The 22924-nt window shown below is 45.2% G+C and overlaps 1 protein-coding gene across 1 annotated transcript; it reads left to right on the top strand.

Annotated features, from left to right (window-relative positions):
* The first annotated feature begins 2686 nt into the window (after window positions 1-2686).
* SELENOO (selenoprotein O) lies at window positions 2687-22924 on the top strand. Its single transcript, XM_084289844.1, has 9 exons — window positions 2687-3248; window positions 4144-4347; window positions 5307-5487; window positions 8821-8951; window positions 9302-9582; window positions 9930-10080; window positions 11635-11820; window positions 12928-13084; window positions 13718-22924. Exons 1-9 carry the CDS (start codon window positions 2737-2739, stop codon window positions 13901-13903), a joined length of 1989 nt encoding a protein of 662 aa, XP_084145970.1. The 5' UTR covers window positions 2687-2736; the 3' UTR covers window positions 13904-22924.

Below are 22924 nucleotides of genomic sequence, written 5' to 3'. Positions count from 1 at the left end.
GAGGTTAATCCCACTGACACCAGGGGCTGGGACCCCTAATCTTTAAGGTCCCTCAGCGACGGGTATAGTTTTCTCTTTGGGACAGGAGGAGGAGGTGACAGCTTCGTTTGCTTCAGTTTTTCCCAGATCTCCTCTTGTTTCATCCCCTTTTCCTGAAGGATTTTTTTCATTTTGGCAAGCAAAACTCCCGTGGGCTGACTATCCAGCTCCCTTTCGTTCACTCCCTGATTTATTAAATACTTCCAAATTATCCCTCTAGGGATGTACGTCCTTGTCTTTACCCCCACCGCGTTCTTCTTTGCCTTCTCTTTGCCCTCTGCTCCCACCAGGGTCCCCAAGTTCTCCAGCGTGTCCATGCACTCGTGGAGGGGACGGCCGATCAAAGTAGACCCCAGGCTGATGAAAAACCCCTTATGCAGCTCCGGAGCGCGGCAGGCCAGCACCCCGATGTCTGCCTGCTCCACATTCACCCCGTGGATGTCGAAGTCGGCGGTCACCGGCTTCTCCTGCTGCTTTAGCACCCGGAGCACCACATTCCCACACACGTAGGCTGACACCTCCTGGACGTCTGCCCAGGGTGCCCCTTCCATGTTATCCTTGAGAGGCTCATATTCTCCCAGATTTCTAATCACCAGCCTTAGGATCTCTCCCCCCAGTGCCTCTTCAGGGGGCAAGGCTCTGATGATCGCCCCCACCTTGGGCCAGGGCAGCCCTATGGCTGTCACCACCCGCTTCGCTGCCTCGTACGTGAAAGGTGTGTGCTGTTCTAAAGCCCAAATTCGGTTTACCCACACCGGCCACCCCTCCCTCTGTTTCTTCCAAACTTTCTCTTTTCTGGACACATCCCCCGCTCCCTGGCTTCCATCTCCCTCCTCCGGCTTTATTTTTCTGGCCCCCACCCCTTGCCCCGCCGAGTTTTCCTGGTTCTCCACATTCTCCCCATCCAACATCTCCGGGTTGCCATTTGTCTCGCTCAGAGCCGCTACCTTCCTCTGGTCCAAGCCTTTCCCGAGGGATAGCAGCTTACCCAAGCACTGCACTTTCTTTCTTAACCGGGCATTATCGGCACTCTCTGCCCGGAGTTCTTCTTTTATTTTTCTGACTTGCTCGGCCTGCTCGCTTAGCAGGGTTTTATCGCAGCGCAGCGCCAGGATTTCGTTCTGGGCCAGCTGCAGGTTGTTCTGCAGGCTCTTTATGCATTGCTCCTTCTCTTCCACCGTGGCTTGCAAGACACTGGCCAGATCGAACAGCAGCCACTGCAGGGCCGAGCACTTCTTCTCTCCTTTAGGGTGATTCACAGCAACGTAGCTTAACCAGTGCCTTTCGGCAGCTTGGAGGGTGGGATCCTGGCTGACCACTTTGGGATCCCAAGGATCCCGCCCGTGCTCCAGCATTGCCTGCACCAGCAGCCCCCTCTCCTCCGGAGCCTGAGAGCTCTCCGACTCCGGCTTCTCCTTCGACTTCGTCGCCCTTGTTAGCCACGACATCTCGGGGTCACCGGCCTGCTGCACCCCTCACTTGGGACGGGACAGGACAGGATGGGATGGGACAGGGCAGGACAGGACAGGATGGGATGGGATGGGACAGGGCAGGGCGCTGCCTGCCTGCACCACTACGAGGAAACCCCCGGACACAACCAACGCCGCCCCTCGCTCACTCACCACACAGCGGTCCCCAGCACCCCCTCGTCCTCCTCCTCTCCTCCTCCTCTTCCTCCACCAGCAGATGGCGGCTCCGGGCCCCGCACCTCGGCTCTTTGTACCCCCGGGGAGTGGCGGTGCCGGTGCCGGGGCACAGCCGCCTCAGCGCCACCTCCAGCACCTCCCCCGGGGCCGGCCGCCAGCCCTCGCTGCGTCCCCCCGGGCTGAGGGATGGGTCTCTCCGTGGTATGATAACGGAGCCAAATCTGGGATGTTTTATGAACAGAGAGGCCAAACCTTTACAGTGTTTAGTTAAAAAGAAGTTTAGAAGCTCTCTGGGTGTAAATGATGTCCCGAGGCTGGAGGATGTGTCTGAAAAGATAGGCGAGGAACTCGTGGTATGCACGTCCTTGGATGTGTGTAGGACCTAGCTTAGCACGCATGCATAAATTGACTGTGAGAGACTCATTAATGTTGGAAAAGACTTTCAAGTTCATCTGGTCCGACCGTCCCCCTACCACCAGTGTCACCCACTGAACCATGTCCCTAAGCACCACGTCCAACCTCTCCTTAAACACCCCCATGGGAAAAACCTGAAGGACCACCAGTAGAAACACACACGCACGCTTACTTAAACGAGTTCTGGGAAATAGCGTGGATATGTTATTTTTTATTTTTGGAAAACGAACGCACACGTATGTTTTGACTGTATAATTGACCCCTGGAGACTGGGCAATTCGGCACGCGCACTAAGTGGAGTCATCCCCTATGCGTCCAGCGCCGCAATTAAAGAACGCCTGCTTTCTAAAGAATGTCTGCTCCCTAAAAATTGAGTCTTCTGAAAAAGCCTTTGTCTTCCCAAAAACTGGTATTTTGTTTGACCCACTTTTTCAGCACCACGAACCCCGGCGGGCGGTGCTCCCCGCAGGGGGGAGGTGGAAAATGGCGGCGGCCCCGCCCCGTTGGGGGAGGCGCAAAATGGCGGCGGCACCGCCCCGTGGGCGGGAGGCGCCGAATGGCGGCGGCGCTGCGCACCGGGAGGAACCGCTCGTTGCCGCCGCTCGTCCCGGCGTCTCTTCGGCGTTTTGGCGCCGCCATGCAGCACCCCGCGGCGTCCTCGGCACGGCCGGGCAGCCCCGAGCACGGCGCTGGAGCAGCAGCGGGGCCGGGGGCCGGTGGTGATGGTGGTGCCGGGGGCTGGCTGGGAGCGCTGCGCTTCGATAACCTGGCGCTGCGCTCGCTGCCCGTGGAGCCCTCCGAGGACAGCGCCCCGCGGACCGTGCCCGGCGCCTGCTTCTGCCGGGTGCGCCCCACGCCGCTGCGCAACCCGCGGCTGGTGGCCATGTCGCTGCCGGCGCTGGCGCTGCTGGGGCTGGAAGCCGCCGAGGTGGAGGAGCGGGAGGAGGCCGAGGCGGCGCTGTACTTCAGCGGCAACCGCCTGCTGCCGGGCTCGGAGCCGGCCGCCCACTGCTACTGCGGCCACCAGTTCGGCAGCTTCGCCGGGCAGCTGGGCGACGGCGCCGCCATGTACCTGGGCGAGGTGCTGGGCCCGCGGGGCGGCCGCTGGGAGATGCAGCTGAAGGGCGCCGGCCTCACCCCCTTCTCCCGGTAAGAGGAGCCCCGGCCGCTGCTGGGGGTGCGCAGCCCGGGATGGAAAGGGGTTGGGGCTGCTCCCAGCCCTTCTGCGTCTCGAAATGATGCTGTGGGAGGGTTTTCCAAGCAAAACTCAGCGAAAATTCACGGTGCGATGCGAGCATAAAGTGTACGCTCTCACGCTGCGGCTCCTGAGGCGGCCCGAGTGGGCTGAATCCTTTCCTAGACGTTTCATCCAGAAAAGCCCAAAGAACAGTGTTTAAAAGGCCCAGTGGTAGCCGCTTTATTAATAGGAAACCATGATGTGAACTTTGTAAGTCACTTGTTTCACTGGTTGCTTTCTGCGTTGCTCTTCTTGCACCGTGATCAATAAAAAACAAGGTTTTGTTAGCGGACAGCTGCAGTGCTTGTTTAATTTCTGCAGCGTACCATTTAAGGACTGCTAAAGTATTGGGTAAATACTACAAAAAATGATTTTTTTTTAAAGCTTACTAGCGTTGAAAGGCAGTTCTGGTCTGAATTTATTTTAGTGATGTGTTATATAATATATCCATAAGTTTACCGTAGGACACATTATATTCGTCCAGAATTTATTAAGTTTTGGGAAGTCTCTATTGCGTGTATAAAAACAAAGTTAGCAATTAGAAGGAATATCTGTAATTAGAAAAGCGTTCTTCTGGTATATGTGATCCTCATAGCTAGTGTATTTATCAAATCTGAACTCTTAGAGATCCTCAGAGATCTCTAAGGATCTGGTTTTCATCGCATACCTGCCACTACTTTGCTGTGTGAGTTCAGGCAGAGCACTTAACATCTTAGTTCTTGTTTCTCCATGGCTAAGGGGGAAGCAGGAGTCCTCCTTCCTTTATAGCCAGAAGACTTGAGTCCTGTCACTGTCTCTTTGCTGCAGGCAAGCCGATGGTCGTAAAGTCCTGAGGTCAAGCATACGAGAGTTCCTGTGTAGCGAGGCCATGTTTCACCTAGGAATACCGACAACGAGGGCTGGAACCTGCGTGACATCTGACTCGGAAGTTGTTCGTGACATATTTTATGATGGAAATCCAAAAAAAGAAAAGTGTACAGTTGTTCTGAGAATAGCTTCTACATTTCTAAGGTAGAAAGAAGCCTACTTTTTATTTTTTACTATTCTTCTAAAGTCAAGCACAAAAATATAATTTTAAGTGTATTTCTATAACAGCAGCATCTGCAGCACCTGCATGTTTCTTGTTGTTGAATCTTGTAACTTTTTTGTAAGGCTGTGGAAAGCTGCTGCTTTAGCCCAGTGGATGAGATGTGTGCACACTGGCAGGTAAACATTAACTAGGGACCAGGGGGGTGTGAGTGTCAGAGAAAGTTCTGCAGATCTCGAAAGAGATTTTTCATGTTTATGCCTGCGAGGAATATGTAGATGTAGGGGATTTTTTTTAGATATTGGTAGTGTTGGTGGATTATAGCTCTACCCTTACTTTACAAGCTATTGTAATGATACAGTACTTCCCAGGTTTGGGGGTATCTTGTAAAAGCCTTAAGACAGTACTTTCCTTGCCTGAGATGTGTGCAGAGTTCCTGCTCCAATGCAAAGCAGAACTTTGGGATGGTGTGTTGTTCCTTGGGAGGCAACATCATGCTAGGGAAAAGTGAGGCATAAGGAATACACATCAATACATGTATGTCTGTGCACGTGTGTATGGAAAAATGCATCATATGTACGTGATATAAAATTTAGTATTTTAAGTCATGTTTCTGTGTATTCACTCAGGATAAGGATTTTTCTATAGAAACAGTTTTAAGAAACTTCTAGCGAACTGGTCTTCAGTACTAGCTAGGGTCTTAATCTGTCTGTTTACATGTGGATGTATCTGCTTCCTCGCACTGAGTAACTTTGTTTCCTTAGTTTCAGTGTGAGAATGCTTCAGGTCTTTTCTCACAGGCTGTTGAAGAATTAGTCTTAAACCCTGAAGATGATATTGCAATGACAGTAAATTTTTTACTATGTTTAATATCAGTTGAAGCTAATAAGATCAAATAATACTAAGAAGTAATACTAAAAACATGTTTTTGTTATTTCAACAGATTTGGTTCTTTTGAAATTTTTAAACCTACTGATGAATATACAGGACGCAAGGGTCCTAGTGTCAACAGAAATGATATTCGAATACAAATGCTTGATTATGTGATCGGCACTTTCTATCCGGAAATCCAGGAGGCTTATTCAGACAACAATATTCAGAGGAATGCTGCTTTCTTCAAAGAGGTAAGAAAGATAAGTTGCTCTTCAAAAATTCCTCTTTGTTTAAAAACTCAGAAAATGATCTCAGGCACCGGGGTTGAACTGCTCTTTTCTTATGAAAAAACACTCTTAATACAAGTATTTATTGATGAAAGCAGTGCTGATATTGACCAAACTGATAAAAACAGTTAATCATTTACCTTTTTAATAGTAAGCCATGATTTTTTGGCTCTCGGTGAGCTTCCCAAAACTTCTAATTTTGCTAAGAGCATTTTAGGATGCGAGGGGGAATCCTAGCCCTGACTGTCAGGTGATGAATTAATGGCACTGAGGTTTTTGTCTTGTAAAACATTGAGGATGTTGAGTCACTTCCTGTCTCTTATTTTCCAAATTATAGACAGAAATGCTGACTGCATGTCACTTTAACTTCATACTTCAAAATTTGAATGTTTAAAGGCAGTCAAGCAGTGAGACGGCTTTCCTGGTTGCAAAACCTCCAACTTGGGGAACAGTGAGGTCAAGTGAGATAAATGTATCTCAGAAGTGGTGTAGTGATGGGTGATTCTGTTGTGCCCAGAGGAGAGGCTGGATGGTTTCTCAGAAATGGTTTTGAAGCATTTTCAATTAATGTATGTGTTTAGACCTTAGCAATTACTGGAGAACCATTTATAAAAGTTCAGGTGACGTTCAAATATTACTATCCCAATAGGAAGGTAATACTTAAAATTATTCTGCTTATTGAGTATTTGTAGCAGTCTAACATACTTGACTAGTCTAAGTCAAAACAGTTGTGATGCTTTGATATCTCAAATGCTCTGTCAGAGAGCGACAGCACTGTGATGCATGTTCATAACAGAGCAATGAGGAGATGAAAGGCAGGCTTAAAATCTGGCTTTCTCTAACTTGTGTGAGTTTTGAGTTTGTGCATAATTGCGTTAGTTTTTAAAAAGCAAGCAGTTGCTTAGTTCACCTTTGGTGCTGAAGAGGTTAACTTTGCTGACAGACCTCTCACTTGTGAATTAATGAAGTCAATGATGACTGCAGATTGTCACCAACCATGTACTGCTCTGTAGCTGTTAGCACATTCATTTTCTGACAGTAGGAAAAAAACACATGGGATTTCAGGATCTTTGCAGAAGTGTGCGTGAACAAAAATAGTTTTCCCTTCAGATCCCCTTGTATCTCACTGTCACAAGTCAGTCCCACCTCTTTCTGCCTCTAACTTCTTTCCCTGGCCCAGTTACTACTGATTTCTTGCCCTCATCTTGGCATGCTTTCCTTATTTTCCTCAATCTCTTATCTTTTTTGTTGTGCTCCCCCAGTCTGGGTCTGTCCCAGCATTGTATTGTCATGTTTTGTCTCCATAAGTGGAGATTTTCCATAGCCATCTCCATCTGAACAGTGCCTCGCCTGATTTACCAAACACTGGTGTCTTTTTTAATAGCAGGGTAGTGCTGTCCCTTCCCTACCATGCTTTTATCTTTTCGTTTTGTACTGTGGAAGAACAGGAGGAAAAAAGTACAAGTGATTGCATTTGGCAGTGCTGACCAGAAAATAACCACCATTATCTATACTTCTAAAATAACTTGTAGATGCTGTTTAAACTTGCATGAATGTGTTTTTTAAGAGAGTGCTCTTGTTTATATATACCATACTTGTTTTCTAGTATGGCTAGCAGTAGAAAAATGTGATTAAAAAAAGCTGAAGGTCAAAGTGAACACAAAGCTGTCTCTAATCAATATACCCATCTTTGAGTGGCATCCAAGCTTTAATTGCTTTCAGGTGCTCTCGTTAGCCGCATTTATTTTGACCAGAACGTTGGCAGTGTGATGCCTTCATAGAAAGGCATCCAGCAGTCACAAATTGCTTTACTGCTGGAATGCTTTTATCCTATCTGTGGCTGCCCGTTTTTTTCTTTCTTTTTCCTAAACTTTCTCATCTTTCTGGCACAGCGCCATCACATAGGGTGTGTCTCCCTTACTGGTTTATAATCAGTTTTGTACACATGTTGTGACTTGGAGTGCTTTCTGGCACCTGACTTCCAACTCTCCAGTGAAGCAGAATTCAGGAGAAATGTGCAGAGTACCTTTTATTGGAAAAAGTAGAAGCCTGAGATCTCAAAGTGAACCAAAAACTCCTGTTCTAACAATCACTTCCAGTTTTTACTACCTGTTAGATTACCCCACAGCAAGAATTTTCTGGTTTTCCTTCTTCATCTGACTGCACGTTTTTTTTTAAAAAAAAGTGAAAGAATTATGGGTTTGGACACAGATGCATAAAACTAACATTTCCTTTGTTAACAAGATCATTTTTAAACGTTAATAAAATGCACTCGTACCACAGCCTGGAGAGAATATTCACCTTAAATTTCTGTGTGTTGATAGCTATATTGAAAGATAAGTGATTTCAGCTATGACAACAGATTGATTTAAAGACCCTAGCTTTACATAAAATTGTTTGTGGCAGTTCCATAAGGTATATGGAAATACCCAGATTTACTTAAAAAACAGATTAGCTTCCTGAATTTTAGATTTCGTGGGGCACGTCTAGTTGCATTTGACAAATGGGCTAAATTAATTACCTTTAAAATATTACTCTTATTTTTGACGATTGGAGCACATGCACTGATTACAGCTGAGGCTCCCACAGAAGATAACACTCAGTTAAGCAACTGAAAAGCTCTGGTAAAGCATGCGTTCAGTGAAGAATTAGATTTCAATAAAATTGCCATTCTTGGAGTATGTATTTAGCTAAAAGGTGAGCTCTTAGGTTTTTTTCTACTCCTGGCAGGCTGAAGTAAGTGCTTATCAGGCCTGAAGTTTGTTAGCAAAGGATCATTTTTGTCTGAACAGCCTACCTTTTTGTAAATCACTCCTACATACGAAGTAAAGCAGCAGGCTGACTTTACACTGAGTTTTGTCACACATAGTTCTTCATTTTATTTCTCTGACTTTTGCTGTGTTCTGTCTGTAGTTAAAGGGTCTTTAAAATAAGTAGCAAGCAAAAGAATGTCGTTGCATGATGACTAGAAAAGTACACAAGTCTGATGTTGGTTTACCATATTTTTGTGTTCTGTCTCCAGTGTGTTTTGAAGCACTGCAACTGACGTTCAAGTTAAGTTTGGTAGGTAAAAGAGGGAACAAACAGAAATAGGAGATTTAGGAACCAGGCAGTTGATAAATGGAGGAGAGAGGCAAGCTGTCTTCAAGATATTTGTGTACATGTATATGGCTTACAGACAGAGTCTGCTCCAGTCAGAGTTCCCACAGTAGAAAAATTCATTCAGACTAGCAAATGTGTGTAAATGTATGAATGTTTATACCTTGTGTTGAAAAATGCAAATGTTTTTTCTTTTAGATAACGAAACGGACAGCAAGACTGGTTGCTGAGTGGCAGTGTGTTGGCTTTTGCCATGGCGTGCTGAATACAGATAATATGAGCATAGTTGGACTAACTATTGACTATGGCCCTTTTGGGTTTATGGACAGGTCAGTGTGGCCTGTGGACAGTGTTCAAAATGTGTATATCAATTTGCTGTATAGAACAATCCTGCTGATGTTCACTATTGCTTTAATACCTTAGCTGTCAAGTAGATTTATGGACCCACTTTACAGCAAAGTAGGTTAAGCTAGTCCTATTTGCCCTGTAATTCTTTTCAACCTTGAAATATAACTGTGTTGACAACACCTCTAACTGTTAGAGTGGTCTTGTAGCATGTGGGGTTCCTCCCGTCCAAGGAGGACTGTTCCCTTTCAGGGCTTGTTAGCCTCCTAGAGGGCTTCATGCAGTATTCGTGTCCAGATAACAAGAGGAATGCTAACTATTTCTTCGTTTGTAGATACGACCCCGAGCACATTTGCAATGGTTCTGATAATACAGGGCGCTATGCTTACAACAAGCAGCCAGAGATTTGCAAGTGGAATCTAGGGAAGCTCGCTGAAGCCTTAGTTCCAGAGCTGCCCCTGGAAATCAGCGAACTCATCCTGGAAGAGGAATACGATGCGGAATTTGAAAAGCATTATTTGCAGAAGATGAGGAAGAAACTAGGCCTCATTCGGTTGGAATTAGAAGAAGATAGTAAGCTGGTGTCTGAACTTCTCGAAACCATGCATCTCACAGGTTGGTGAAGGTTGCATCGAGTTATTATTTCATAGACCATAAGTACCTTATAACTGCACCAAGTTGTAATTTTCACCCTGACCTTACAAGAAAGCAGCCTTGCATGACTACACTGTCATCTGAGAGATCAAAAGACTGAAGGATAATTGCATTCTTGCGACCTGTGTGGCAGTTGTTGCCTTTTTACAGGGCACTCCATGTGTCATATTTGCACCCTCGTTGAGGGACCAATATATTTGTCTCTCTACCCTGGCTACCCACACTGCTGTGGGGGTTAGGAAGGAATTGTGGGACCTGTGTTTCTGCCCATTTTTCAGTTCCATTACCCACAGAATTCCCTCTCTTAGGTGGAGACTTCACAAATATTTTCTACTTGCTGAGTTCATTCTCAGTAGATTTGGATCCTTCAAGACTGGAAGATTTCTTAGAAAAGCTTGCAAGTCAGTGTGCTTCTATGGAAGAACTGAAAGTTGCTTTCAAGCCTCAGATGGATCCAAGGTAATACTGTTGTTTACCTAAATACTTTGTCCAGTGCTTTAAGTTTCATCATTACTATAATAAACTGTAATATTATTTTTTCTAGTAATATTAAATTTGGGAATTTCACTGTTAAACAGATACATCAACTGCAACGTAAATTCTTTTTCTCCCCTTTCCCTGCTGACTGAGCCAATGAGAGAGTGCCAGATAGTGAAGTAATACAGAAATATTTTATAGAAGAAATGGGTTTAAACAATCATGACTCCTGTGTGCTGCCAGAGTACTGTCCTGTGTGCGGTTGGCCAATAATCACTTTCAGCCACCAGAGCTCTGAGCCAAGTATAACTGAAACGAGCACTTTAGACTCTGCAACCTGTATGGTACTGTCCATGTCCTGTTTCATGTTCTGCAGCTCAGCTGTTCTGAGTGTGTTAAAATAGGAGATTTTGTTCAACTGCTGCCCTATAAAAGCAGTTGAAGCAGTTTTCTGCTTTTTGGAGCAGTGGAAAATGGAAAATGTGTTTGACCCTGTAAGTTTGTCCTTTTTTTTTCTTTTTTTTTCTTCCCCTATTTATTAGCTACAAATCATGTGATACAGAGGTAAAACTTTGGGGCAGGGGACACAGTACTACATTAAACTGAATGCACAACTGACTTTTATCACAACACATGGGAATCATGGGCGTGGGTGTGTAAGATGCATGGATCACATTTGGATAATACTTTGTGTAACTGAAAAAAAATCAAAGCACTCAGCTTATCTCTGCTTAGTAAAAGTAGGAAAATACGATTTGGATATAATTAATTGTGCTGTATGCCAGGGAGTAAGTAATCCCAAAATATCCTGAGCTGGAAGGATCATGGAGTCCAAATCCTGGCTCTACACAGGGCCACCCAAAAATCAGACCATGAGTCTGAGAGCTTTGTCCAAATGCTTCTTGAACTACAGCAACTCAGTGCTGTGCCCACTGCCCCGGGCAGCCTGTCCCAGTGCCTGACCACCCTCTGGGTGCAGAACCTTTCCCTAACACCCAGCCTGACCAATTTAGGTTGGTTAGATAAGTAAATAAACAGAAAGACTTGTCTCATGATTCAAATGAGGTATCTTTCTCCATATAATTTGTTTTTCTTAGTATTGGTGAGATTAGTAGGTGATGTTACAGTATGTTATGGAATGCTGTTACAGTATTAATGTTAGAAAACCACATTAAAAAAAAAAAAGTATGCATTCTCTGGTATCTTGGTACCTAGGTGCAAGGTCAAATTCCTTTCAGATTAGGGTGTTTTGATGAGAATTGTGCATCTAAATCCAAGTGGTAGAGTTTCAGACCTACTGACTGTGCTTTGCATATCACAGGATTGTGAATTAAACACTGAATTTACTGAATTTTAAACACTGGGAGGGAACAGAAAAGCATAATTTGTTATAAATTTGTGAATTATGAAGTGCTGGTATTTAACTTATCCATTTAAATCGCAGGTTATTGTGAATGTTTATCTACTTTATGGTTGCAAAATGATGATTCTTGACAGGCAGCTTAACTTTAATGTGTTCTTTCCTCTTGTTCCCAGACAACTGTCAATGATGCTGATGTTGGCTCAGTCTAATCCTCAGCTGTTTGCACTAATTGGAACAAAAGCTAATATAAATAAAGAATTAGAACGCATTGAACAATTCACTAAACTGCAGCAGTTAACAGCAGCTGATTTACTCAGCAGAAATAAAAGACACTGGACAGAATGGCTGGAAAAATACAAGTAAGGTTTACCAGTATTCTTAGCAGTATGTTTGCTGTGCATTTCGTTTGATAACAATGTGTATGTCTCAAAAAACACGCTGTCTGAAAGTATACAAACTGAGGAGCAGTGGGGTGCAGGCAACTGAGAATGCTATTAACTACTCTAAATGAGTATCTGTGAAAGTTAAAGGACATCTGTGTGTTTTCATGGTACTTTTTTCTATATTTTGGGACGGGGGGGTGGTGTAGAAAAGAACTAGCATTAAGTTGATATTAAAAGCACTTTGAGAATGTTGGTCTTGATTCTCACGGGAGCCTGATTTCAATTGCGAGCTATCAAGTGCTCAGGAACTAGAATTGGCTGACCCAAATGTCTTACTCTTTTGCATTTTTTCTTTCTGAAAGGAAAAAAAAAGTGTACATACTAATATAGAAAGCAAATAGAAGTATTCTCAATCAAAGAGTAACTGTAAAAGAAGTCAAGGCCAGAAAAAGTTCAGACTATTTTATCAGGTATAAATTAGAAGCTTAAGAGCTCAATGTTAGCTGGAGACTTTCTATTCAGAAAATGTCTTGAAGACCATTAGTTGTTTCTAACCTAATCTACACAGCAAAACTTCTTTCCTCACCTGGTTGGCTGTGATCTTATTTTCCTATGGGTCTGAGAATTTTAGCAAGTATACCTGCCGGCTGGCAGATCGGGTAGTCTTAGCTGTATCAAGTCCTTTTTATTTTATCAGAACATTAAACATTTTAACCAATAAACAAGCACAGAAATACTTAAAAGCCAAGTTTTCAATGTGAAGATTTTTGCAGAGCAGTGCCAAACAGACCACCAGTGTGGGGCAAGGTGTCTCAATGTCTCGTTGGGGAATCTGCAGTGTGTGTGCCACTTGCTCGAGCATCATCATGACCTGCTGATAGACTGTAATGCTGCTTTCAAATGATACAGGAAGTGGCATTTTTTTTTTTATTTTGTTGTTTTGCTGAGTTTTATAAACTGAGAGGATTATAGGTGATGTAATACTTAAGAACTGCAAACTACAGATCTCAAGACAAGGAAACAGGGAGACTTCTACATGTGATTCTTGAACCAAACCGGTTGTTTCTACTTGTTTAATTTCAGAGTCCGTTTACAAAAAGAAATAGAAGGCATTAGTGATGTTGATACCTGGAATACTGATCGTGTGAAGGTTATGAATTCCAACAATCCAAAATATATCTTGAGAAATTATATTGCTCAGAATGCCATAGAAGCAGCTGAAAATGGGGATTTCTCAGAGGTAAGATTACTGCTTAATATCTATTTAGGTTTGCTTGGATTTGTGGTGGTGCTGCTGCTGCTGAACGTTATGCTAGGTGAGATTCATTCTAGCATGTTTGTAAGGGCATTGGGAATTGGCCTTATTTGTGAGTGAGCTGTGGTTTTAATGGCTGCAGAGCAAAGAAAGGAACTGAAAATCTGAGTCTGAACCTGGTCCTAAGACAGGTCACTTAGCCATTCTAAAGACAGTGAAGACAAAGGTTTTATCTCAGGAGATGGCTAGGGATTAACTTCCTTACTGCCGAATGGTATCTTTTAAAAGCCTTTGCTTTCATCTGTGGAGTTCAGTATGTGGATTGCTACATGCTGAGTAAGGGTGAATTAATATATTCTGAGAAGTATGACAAAAGAATTTGTACTTAAGACGTCCTTTTAAGTTATTTGAGCTTGAGTTCCATGCAGATACAAATTCAGCCAGGTACTACTTTCAGTTTATTTATATAGATATTGTTCATCCATTTCATATTTGGCATGTCTGGAATTTGTGTGTTAAATACAATATACTTGATCATTACTTGGTTTGAGGTTCTTTTCTACATCATTTTGCCTTCGTTTTCTAAATTCTCTTAACCATATTATGTTTCTTCTCTAGGTAAGAAATGTATTGAAACTCCTGGAGAATCCATTTCAAGAAACTGAAAGTTCCACAGAGGTGAAGGGAGACACGGAAGAGGAGGAAGCAACAGCTGCGGCAGCTGCTTGCGCTCAAGCAACCAGAAGCAGACTGCCATATTGCAGTAAACCTCCACTGTGGGCTTCTGAGCTCTGTGTTACATGATCTTCATAACTGCCTTGTTTTATTTTTTGCTGTAAACTGAAGACTCTGATTCTCCTTCAGCAGTGAAGAATTCAGCAAGGCGAACGTCAAAGTGCTGTTAGGTTATAGAAACAACCCCGTGTTTGGATGCACCTACAACAGTCTTCAGCTGTGCTTAATTTGGAGCAGTTATGGGTCATCAGAACAAACCAAAAAACAATTAGCAGTCTGTATATGTCACTAATATTTATTTTTGAGACAAAGTCTTTGCTTTATTCATACCATACAGCAAGCAGAAAGCAATATTTTGTTTTGGAGCACACTGACTTTTGAACATCCAAATGGAGTTGTTATGTGAAGACAAAAATAGCAAGTCAGGAATCTGATGTATTTTTGTCTGATGTCTTAACTAATAGTACTTCTAACATTTATTTGCTGCTTTTTTTCTATGCAGGGACTTTCAGTCCTCTTTAATGGAGGAATAGATTCAGTGTTGCTTGTTTTAAGCCATGATTCATTTAAGTAGTTCATTTTTTTTTGTGAACACTTAGATTGATATTTAATCTTTGATCTTAGAGTGTGTGCAAGCAGGAGACTGGGGGGGGAATCAACTCTGGTTGTTTTTTTTGTTGTTGTTTGTTTGTTTTTTAGGTATAATATATAAAGAGCAGAACTAAGGGAGACTGTATATTTGCACTTGAAAATCTTGATAGTGAAGTTAATTCAGGTTCTTTACATTTGCGTACAATGCGTGTGTAAACATTTGCTAAAATCATGGGTGCAATTTGTAAGCCAGTTGACTCAGGCAAAGGCAGTTACCCCGTTAGCGTCAACGTCATATAGAAGTGACCCTAGTACTCAGATACAGATTGGTTGTCTGTGTATTCTTAATATAGTCTCCTTGTACAAAAAGCATGCAGGTGGGGTAGCTGTCTGTTCACATTGGTCAATGGGGTCACTTACTTTGCTTCCATGGTCTTTGGAAAATGTTTACACTGGAACATACCATTTGTGCTTGTGTAAAAGATTATAGTGGATAACGGGAGGAGGATGGGAGCTGACTTGCTTGAAAATGTTATTGATAGTCTTTTGTTGAGATGTCAGGGGGAATTCAGTTGTCATTATTGCAATGTCAGCAAAATATCCATAGTTTAAAGGCATTAGTTAGCTTTCTGAACTTATTTCTAAAGGGCTTTGTTCTCAGATACCTGAAATCTTGGGCAAGTTTGGCTTAGTGCAAAGGTTTCTCTTCTCCAAAGAGGCTACTCTTTTACACTGTGAATTTAAGTGCACTCTGGTAAATTCTTCTTCCAACCCTGTGCAAGTTTGGTATTAGCTCAGGTTGAATTGTGCTCTTGTAAGTCTTCCTCAAAGCATGAGTTAAGGAAAAACAGGGAGAACAGTTGGCCTGTGCTTATCCATCTGTTATAATCAGTTTGTTCTTGTTGCTGCCACAGCAAATAGGCAATGTTTTGAATGTCAACATTGATTCTATCTTGCCTTTGACCTAGAGAAGCTGATGATGAATGTCTGTGACAAATCAGAATCTCTCTAACAACTCTTCACTGCAACATTTCCTTACTGAAAAGGATAAACCTGAAGGTGTCTTCATCTAGTCCATGGAAGAACGGTGTAGTTGAAACAGGAAATTGCTTTAAGAAGTGGGCAACAATAAATACTTGCTGGTGCAGTATGCTAGAAATAATCTAGTATGCCAGAAATAATCTATTTTTGTAGGAGTTGACTGATGAAATGACTGTCATCAGGGATTATCTTTCCTCCAAACTTGGGGGCTACTGAGGCCAAACCATTTAATGGAAAATCTAACAAAGTCAGAGCTGGGTAAATAGGACTGAGAGCTGAGAAAGGTATAGGCTGGCAATTCGAAAGACATTTCAAGCATACTCCTGACAAATCTGGAGAACCAATGGTGCCTTGCATTCAAAAGGAATTAATTGCAGGGGGGGGGAAAAGTTGCTCCAAGATAATCATAACTGCTGATTTTGTTTCTCAGTTTATATCTTTCCTTTTGGGACACAGAGAAGAACAATGTTTTCAAGGAGCTCTGCCCAAGCTTTTGGCTTAACAAAATATAGGCGTTACTGCTCTCTACAGCTACCTGAAAGGAAGGTGTGGGGAGCTGGGGGTCAGCCTCTTCTCACAGGGAACTAGCAATAGGACTAGAGGGAATGGCCTCAAGTTGTGCCAGGGGAGGTTTAGGTTGGAAATGAGGAGACATTTCTGCTCAGAGTGGTTAGGCATTGGGACAGGTTGCCTAGGGATATGGTGGAGTCACCGTCCCTGGGGGTGTTCAAGGAGAGGTTGGACGTGGTGCTTAGAGACGTGGTTTAGTGGGTGACATTGGTGGTAGGGGGATGGTTGGACCAGATGATCTTGGAGGGCTTTTCCAACATTAATGATTCTATGATTTGTAATAGATACAGCACGTTCACCAGCTGTGACTACACTCTGAATATTTCTGCTAGAGTTCAACCTGAAGAAACTTCAGACCAACTTCATTGGTCTGCTGCCCCTGTTGAGGTAGGGTAGGAGAGCCATGCAGCAGCAAAGGCACAAGGGACGTTGATGATTTAGAAATCACAAAAGAGCCCAGGAATGGTCGTGCAGGAATTAAGCCTTCTCCCCCCCAAAAAAAAAAAGATAACAGTATCACTAGCCCAACTGAAGTGCTTCTACACCAGTGCAGGTGGTGTGGGCAACCAACAGGAAGAGTTGCAGCAGGAGAGCTGTGACACAGCTGCTGGTACAGAAATACGGTGGGATGGCTCACATGGTGGGAGTGCTGCAGTGGATGGCTACAAACTCTTCGGAAGGGACAGGTTTGGAAGGAGAGGTGGGAGGGTAGCCCAATATTTTAGGGAGTGTTTGGGTTGTGTAGAGCTGAACGGTGGCAATGACAGAGCTGAGTGTGCATGGGTAAGAATCAGCGGGAAGGCCAACAAGGCGTGCGTCACGGTGGGAGTCTCTTGCAGGCCACCTAACCAGGCCAAAGAGGCAGATCATATATTCTACAAGCAGGGGGGAGAATTGCTTACCCTTGTTCTTGTGAGGAGCTTCAACTTACCAAATGTCTGTGGGAAATACTACACAGTAGAGAGGAAACGGTGTAAGCGGTTTCTGGAGTGTGTGGAAGATAAATTCCTGACAGCTGGTGAGAGCCAGCTAGGGATGGCACCCCACTGGATCTTCTACTTGTTAACAGAGAAGGACCTGTGGGTGATGTGAGGATTGAAGGCTGTCTTGGGTATAGCCATCATAAATTAATAGTGGTTTTGACTTTTGGAAAAGCAGGGGGAAGGGTTAGCAGGACTGCTACCCTGGACTTCCTGAGGGCAGCCCTTGCCTGTTTAGGAGACTGGTTGGAGGAGTGCCAGAAGAAAAGCCTGTCTGACGTGCCCAGTGGTTGAGGGAAAGGCTGTGGATGTGGTCTGCCTAGACTTCAGGAAGGCTTTTGACACCATTTCCTACAGCATTCTCCTGAAGGAGCTGGCTGCTCAAGGTTTGGATGGGTGTATGCATTGTAGGGTTAAAAAGCGTCAGGTTGGCTGGGCCCCAAGAGTTGTGGGGAAACTGCCTGTCACTGTTGACCCCTCTGATTGTTGTCCCTTAGATAATTCAGGCTGCTGTGATGAAACTGCTGAGAGAAGCCTGGAGGCTCTCAAAAGGGACTTCAGGGGGTTGGGGTGGTGAGTGGGTGGGATGGGCGTGCAGGTAGTGTTTTCCTCCATCCCTTCAGTGGCAGGGAGGGATGCTGAGCAGACCTGGGAAGCCTGGCTGATCAGCACGTGGCTGAGAGGCTGATGGCATTGCAGGAATTTTTATTTTGATTTCTTGATCTTGGGAAGGTTTACTCAGCACCTGGGCTGATGGCTGTAGAGGGGTTCCAGCTGACTGAAAGGGGGAAACAGATTCTAGGCCAGGAGCTGACCGGGCTTGTTGAGAGAGCTTTAAACTAGGTGTGAAGGGGGACAGGGATGAAATGAGGCTCTGCAGAGATGAGCCCAGCGGAGCAGTCCCACGGTTGAGGGTGAGGGTTGTGCTTGACCAACCTGGTACCCGTTTTTGAGGACATAACCAGTTGAATAGGTGATGGTAAAGCAGTGGATGTGGTCTGTCTTGATTTCAGTAAAGCCTTTGACACCGTACACCGTCTCCCTCAGCTAAACTGAGGAAGTGTGGTCTGGACTGTTGGGGAGTGACTGTGAACTGGCTGAAGGGAAGAAGCCAGAGGGTTGTGGTTAATGAGATGGAGATGAGTTGGAGTCCTGTATCCAGTGGAGTTCCTCGAGGGCCAGTACTGGGTGGGACCAGTGCTGTTCAATATATTCATCAATGACTTGGATGAGGGAAGAAGTAAAGAACTACTCACGGGTTGAGATAAGGATAATTTAATTAAAGGGAAAAATAATAATTATTATTAAGGAAAGATTATTATTAACTAAACAATTTAACTAAAGGGAAAAAAGGGACGGGGGAAAGGGGAAAAAAAAAGGCTATGTGGAAGTGCAGAGGAAAGAAATTACTCTCTACTTCCCACAAATGAGCGATGATAGACCATGTCCTTGAAGCAGGGCCTCAACGCACGTAGCCGGTGTTTGGGAGGAGGACCGACGTCTTCTCAACGAGAGCCCACCCCTCCCCTCTTCTTCCTGTTTCCACCTTTTATTGCTGAGTGTGACACCACATGGTATGGAATATCCCTTTGATTGGTTTAGGTCAGCTGCCTTAGTGATGTTTCTCTCCTCACTTTTTGCCCACCCCCTAGGAGGGTTAGAGAGAGGCCCGATGCTGTGCCAGCACTGCTCAGCAGCAGACGCAACACTGGTGTGATAACACTGCTGTTCCAGCTACAAGTGCAGAGCACAGCACTGTATGGGCTGCTGCAGGGAAGTTAACATCCCAGCCAGACCCAGTGCACCCTCAGGTCAAGAAGGACAGGGAACTGCTTGAGAGAGTCCAATGCAGAGACAAAGATGATTAAGGGAGTGGAGCATCTTCCCTACGAGGAAAGGCTGAGGGAGCTGGATCTTCTTAGCTTGGAGAAGAGGAGGCTGAGGACTGACCTCATTAACCTTTATAAATATGTAAAGGGTGAGTGTCAGGAGGATGGAGCTAGGGTCTTCTCAGTGGCATCCGATGATAAGGGGCAGTGAGTGGAAGCTGAAACATCGGAAGTTCCACTTAGATGTGAGAAGAAGCTTCTCAGTGAGAGTGACTTAGCACTGGAACAGGCTGCCCAGAGAGGTTGTGGAGTCTTGTTTTCTGGAGACGGTCAAAACCCACCTGGATGCATTCCTGTGTGACCTGATCTAGGTGCCCAGTGATAGGACCCGAGGAAATGGAGTCAAGCTGCGACAGGGAAGGGTCAGGCTGGGTGTGAGGGAAAGGTTCTTCACTGAGAGGGTGGTCAAGCACTGGAACAGGCTCCCCAGGGCACCAAGCCTGTTGGAGTTCAAGAAGCGTTTGGACTGTGCTCTTAGTTAAATGGTCTGAATTTTTGGGTGGTCCTGTGTGGTGCCAGGACTTGGACTCGATGATCCTTATGGGTCCCTTCCAGCTCGGGATATTGTGTGATTCTAGGTGTTCCTTCTCTGGTAGGGGGATTGGACTAGACGATCTTTCAAGGTCCCTTTAATCCCTAGCATTCTGTGATTCTGAGTGAGGTTCAGCATGGCTAAGTGCCTGGTCCTGCACTTTGCTCACAACAACCCCTTGAAGTGCTACAGGCTTGGAGTGGAGTGACTGGAAAGCTGTGCAGAGGAAAAGGATCTGGGAGTGCTGACTGATGCTCACCTGAACAGGAGCCAGCAGTGTGCCCAGGTGGCCAAGAAGGCTGATGGCATCCTGGCTTGTGTCAGGAGTAGTGCAGCCAGCAGGAGCAGGGAGGTGATTGCCCCCCTTTACTCTGCTCTTGTGAGGCCGCACCTTGAGTACTGTGTTCAACTTTGGGTCCCTCACTACAAGAAGGACATCAAGGCCCTGGAGTGTGTCCAGAGAAGGGCTACGGAGCTGGTGCAGGGCCTGGAGTACAACTCCTGTGAGGAGCGGCTGAGGGAACTGGGGGTGTTTAGTCTGGGGAAGAGGAGGCTCAGGGCAGACCTTATTGCTCTCTACAGCTACCTGAAAGGAAGGTGTGGGGAGCTGGGGGTTGGCCTCTTCTCACAGGGAGATAGTGACAGGACTAGAGGGAATGGCCTCAAGTTGTGCCAGGGGAGGTTCAGGTTGGAAATTAGGAGACATTTCTTCTCAGGAGTAGTCAGGCACTGGAATGGGTTGCTCAGGGAGGTGGTGGCATCACCACCCCAGGGGTGTTCAGGGAAAGGTTGGACGTGGTGCTTAGGGACATTTTGCTGAGCAGACCTGCAGCTTAAACTGAGGGAAAAGAGGGAAATGTAAAGGAAGTGGAAGGCAGGGTTGTGTAGCCTGGAAGGAATACAGGAGTGTTGTCCAGATGTGTAGAGACAGGATCAGGAAAGCCAAGGTACAGATGGAGCTGAACTTGGCAAGGGATGTGAAAAGTAAGAAGAAGGGGTTCTACAGATACATAGACAGGAGGAGACAGGCCCAGGAGAGCGTTTTCCCTCTGATAAACGAGATGAGAGAACTGGCTTCCTCAGACACGGAGAAAGCTGAGGTACTCAGTAAGTGCTTTGCCTCAGCCTTCACTGGTGGTCAAGTTTCCTATGTCTGTCAGGACCCTGAACCACGAGGAGAGGGTGAGAGGAGTGGATTCACAGAATCATCTAGGTTGGAAGAGACCTCCAAGGTCACCTAGTCCCACTATGACAGTGGAACAAATCCAGGACCACCTAAGGAAACCAGATGTGTTTAAGTCCATGGGGCCAGATGGTATACATCCCAGGGTCCCAAGAGAGATAGCTGATGTGGTTGCTGAGCTGCTCTCCATCATATTCGAAAAACTGTGGCTGTTGGGTGAAGTCCCCGGTGACTGGAAAAAGGGAAACTTTACTCCCATTTTGAAGAAAGGGAGAAAGTAAGACCTGGGGAAACTACAGGACAGTGAGCCTCACCTCTGTGCCTGGGAAGATCATGGAGCTGATCCTCCTGGAAGACGTGTTAAGGCATACATGAGATAAAGAGGTGATCAGAGGCAGCCAGCACAGCTTAACCAAAGGCAGATCTTTCCTAACAGATTTTTCCTAACCAATCTGGTGACCTATGATGGAGTGATGGCATCAGTGGACAAAGGAAAGGCAATGGATATTATCTACCTGGACTTGAGCAAAGCCTTTGTTATGGTCCCTCACCACATTCTTCTCTCTAGATTGGAGAGTTATGGATTTGAAGGATGGACTATTAGGTGGATAAAGAATTGGTTGGCTGGTCACAGCCAAAGGGTTTTGTGTCTGGGTGGAGGCCAAAGGGTCAATGGTTTTGTGTCTGGGTGGAGGCCGGTCACAAGTGGTGTCCCTCAGGGGTTGGTCTTGGGACTGGTGCTCTTCAACATCTTTATTAACAACATAGACAATGGAATTGAGTGCATCCTCAGCAAGTTTTCAGATGACACCAAGCTGAGTGGTGCAGTTGATACAATAGAGGGAAGGGATGCCATCCAGAGGGAGCTGGGCGAGCTGGAGAAGTGGGCCCATGAGAACCACATGAGCTTAAACAAGGCCAAGTGCAAGGTGTTGCACTTGGGCTGGGACAATCCCAGGTATTTATATAGACTGGGCGAAGAACTTGAGAGCAGCCCTGTGGAGAAGGACCTGGGGGTCCTGATGGACGAGAAGCTGGCCGTGAGCCAGCAGTGTGCGCTTGCAGCCCAGAAGGCCAACTCTGTCCTGGGCTACATTAAAAATGGGGTGGCCAGGAGGGAGAGGGGGGTGATTGTTCTTAAACTCTGCTCTTGTGAGACCCCACCTGGAATACTGCATGCAGGCCTGGGGCCCCCGGCACTGGAAGGACGTGGAGCTCTTGGAATGGGTCCGGAGGAGGGTCACTAAGATGATGAGAGGGCTGGAGCACCTCTCCTGTGAAGAAAGGTTGACGGAGCTGGGCTTGTTTAGCTTGGAGAAGAGAAGGCTCTGGGGAAACCTCATTGCGGCCTTCCAGTACTTGATGGGAGCATATAAACAGGAGGGGGAACTCCTGCTTAGATGTGTTGATAGTGATAGGACAAGGGGGAGTGGTTTTAAACTAAGACAGGGCAGACTTATGTGAGATATTAGGAGAAAGTTTTTCACTCAGAGGGTGGTGAGGCACTGGAACAGGTTGCCCAGAGAGGCTGTGGATGCCCCATCCCCGCAGGCGTTCAAGGCCAGGCTGGATGCGGCTCTGGGCAGCCAGCTCAAGTGGTTGGCAACCTTGCCCAGAGCAGGGGGGTTGAAACTAGATGATCTTTAAGGTCCTTTCCAACCCAGGCCATTCTGTGATTCTATGGTTTAATTGGTGACGGTGGTAGTGTGATGGTTGGACCAGATGATCTTGGAGGTCTTTTCCAACCTTAATGATTCTCTGATTCTATAACTGTGCTGGCATTCAAATGCTTGGTTTCTCAGTGCATGTGGTAATATTGATGCTTTGTATGAATAAAAGTGATGACCAGAATCCAAATGGAGTACTTGTGGTCTTCACGGGCTTGTCTATTGTCAGGATGAAGAGCTATCGTCAGCTTCTTCCGTTCTTGTTTCTGGAACAATGTGGCAGTGGGAGATTTTTAGGGATAATTAAACCAAATTTAATCTAGGTAAGAACTTTATCTTTCTGATCAGCTCTTTAAATAGAAGGAAATAGAGCCTGTAACATTCGGGGGTCTAAATACTTGAATCATAAATTGCCTTTTTTTTTTTTTTTTAACAACTTGTATGTGAAATAGCTAAACCTAAAAGTAATTATTTCTTATTAAAGAAATATTATACTTGTGTAAAAAGACTTGTACTCGAAATGAATTTGTGACTCTTCAGCACCAACAAAGTTCTGTGGAAACACTTTGGTTGGACTTGCTCCTATGGCTATACAGTTCCTGCCATTTTAACAAGGACCTTGTGTGGATCGGCTGCA

This window comes from Netta rufina (genome assembly GCF_964035555.1).
Source record: "Netta rufina genome assembly, chromosome: 1".
In the NCBI taxonomy this organism is placed as follows: domain Eukaryota; kingdom Metazoa; phylum Chordata; class Aves; order Anseriformes; family Anatidae; genus Netta; species Netta rufina.
The sequence above is the reverse complement of the archived record's forward strand: the minus strand, read 5'-3'. Positions and strand labels throughout refer to the sequence as shown.

What these genes read in the sequence shown, in the direction of transcription:
- SELENOO (XM_084289844.1), top strand. Translation starts at nt 2,737, where the DNA reads ATGCAGCACCCCGCGGCGTCCTCGGCACGGCCGGGCAGCCCCGAGCAC. An exon ending in AAGCCTCAGATGGATCCAAG is followed by an intron (nt 10,081 to 11,634) that starts GTAATACTGTTG and finishes TCTTGTTCCCAG; the next exon opens with ACAACTGTCAATGATGCTGA. An exon ending in AAAATGGGGATTTCTCAGAG is followed by an intron (nt 13,085 to 13,717) that starts GTAAGATTACTG and finishes TTTCTTCTCTAG; the next exon opens with GTAAGAAATGTATTGAAACT.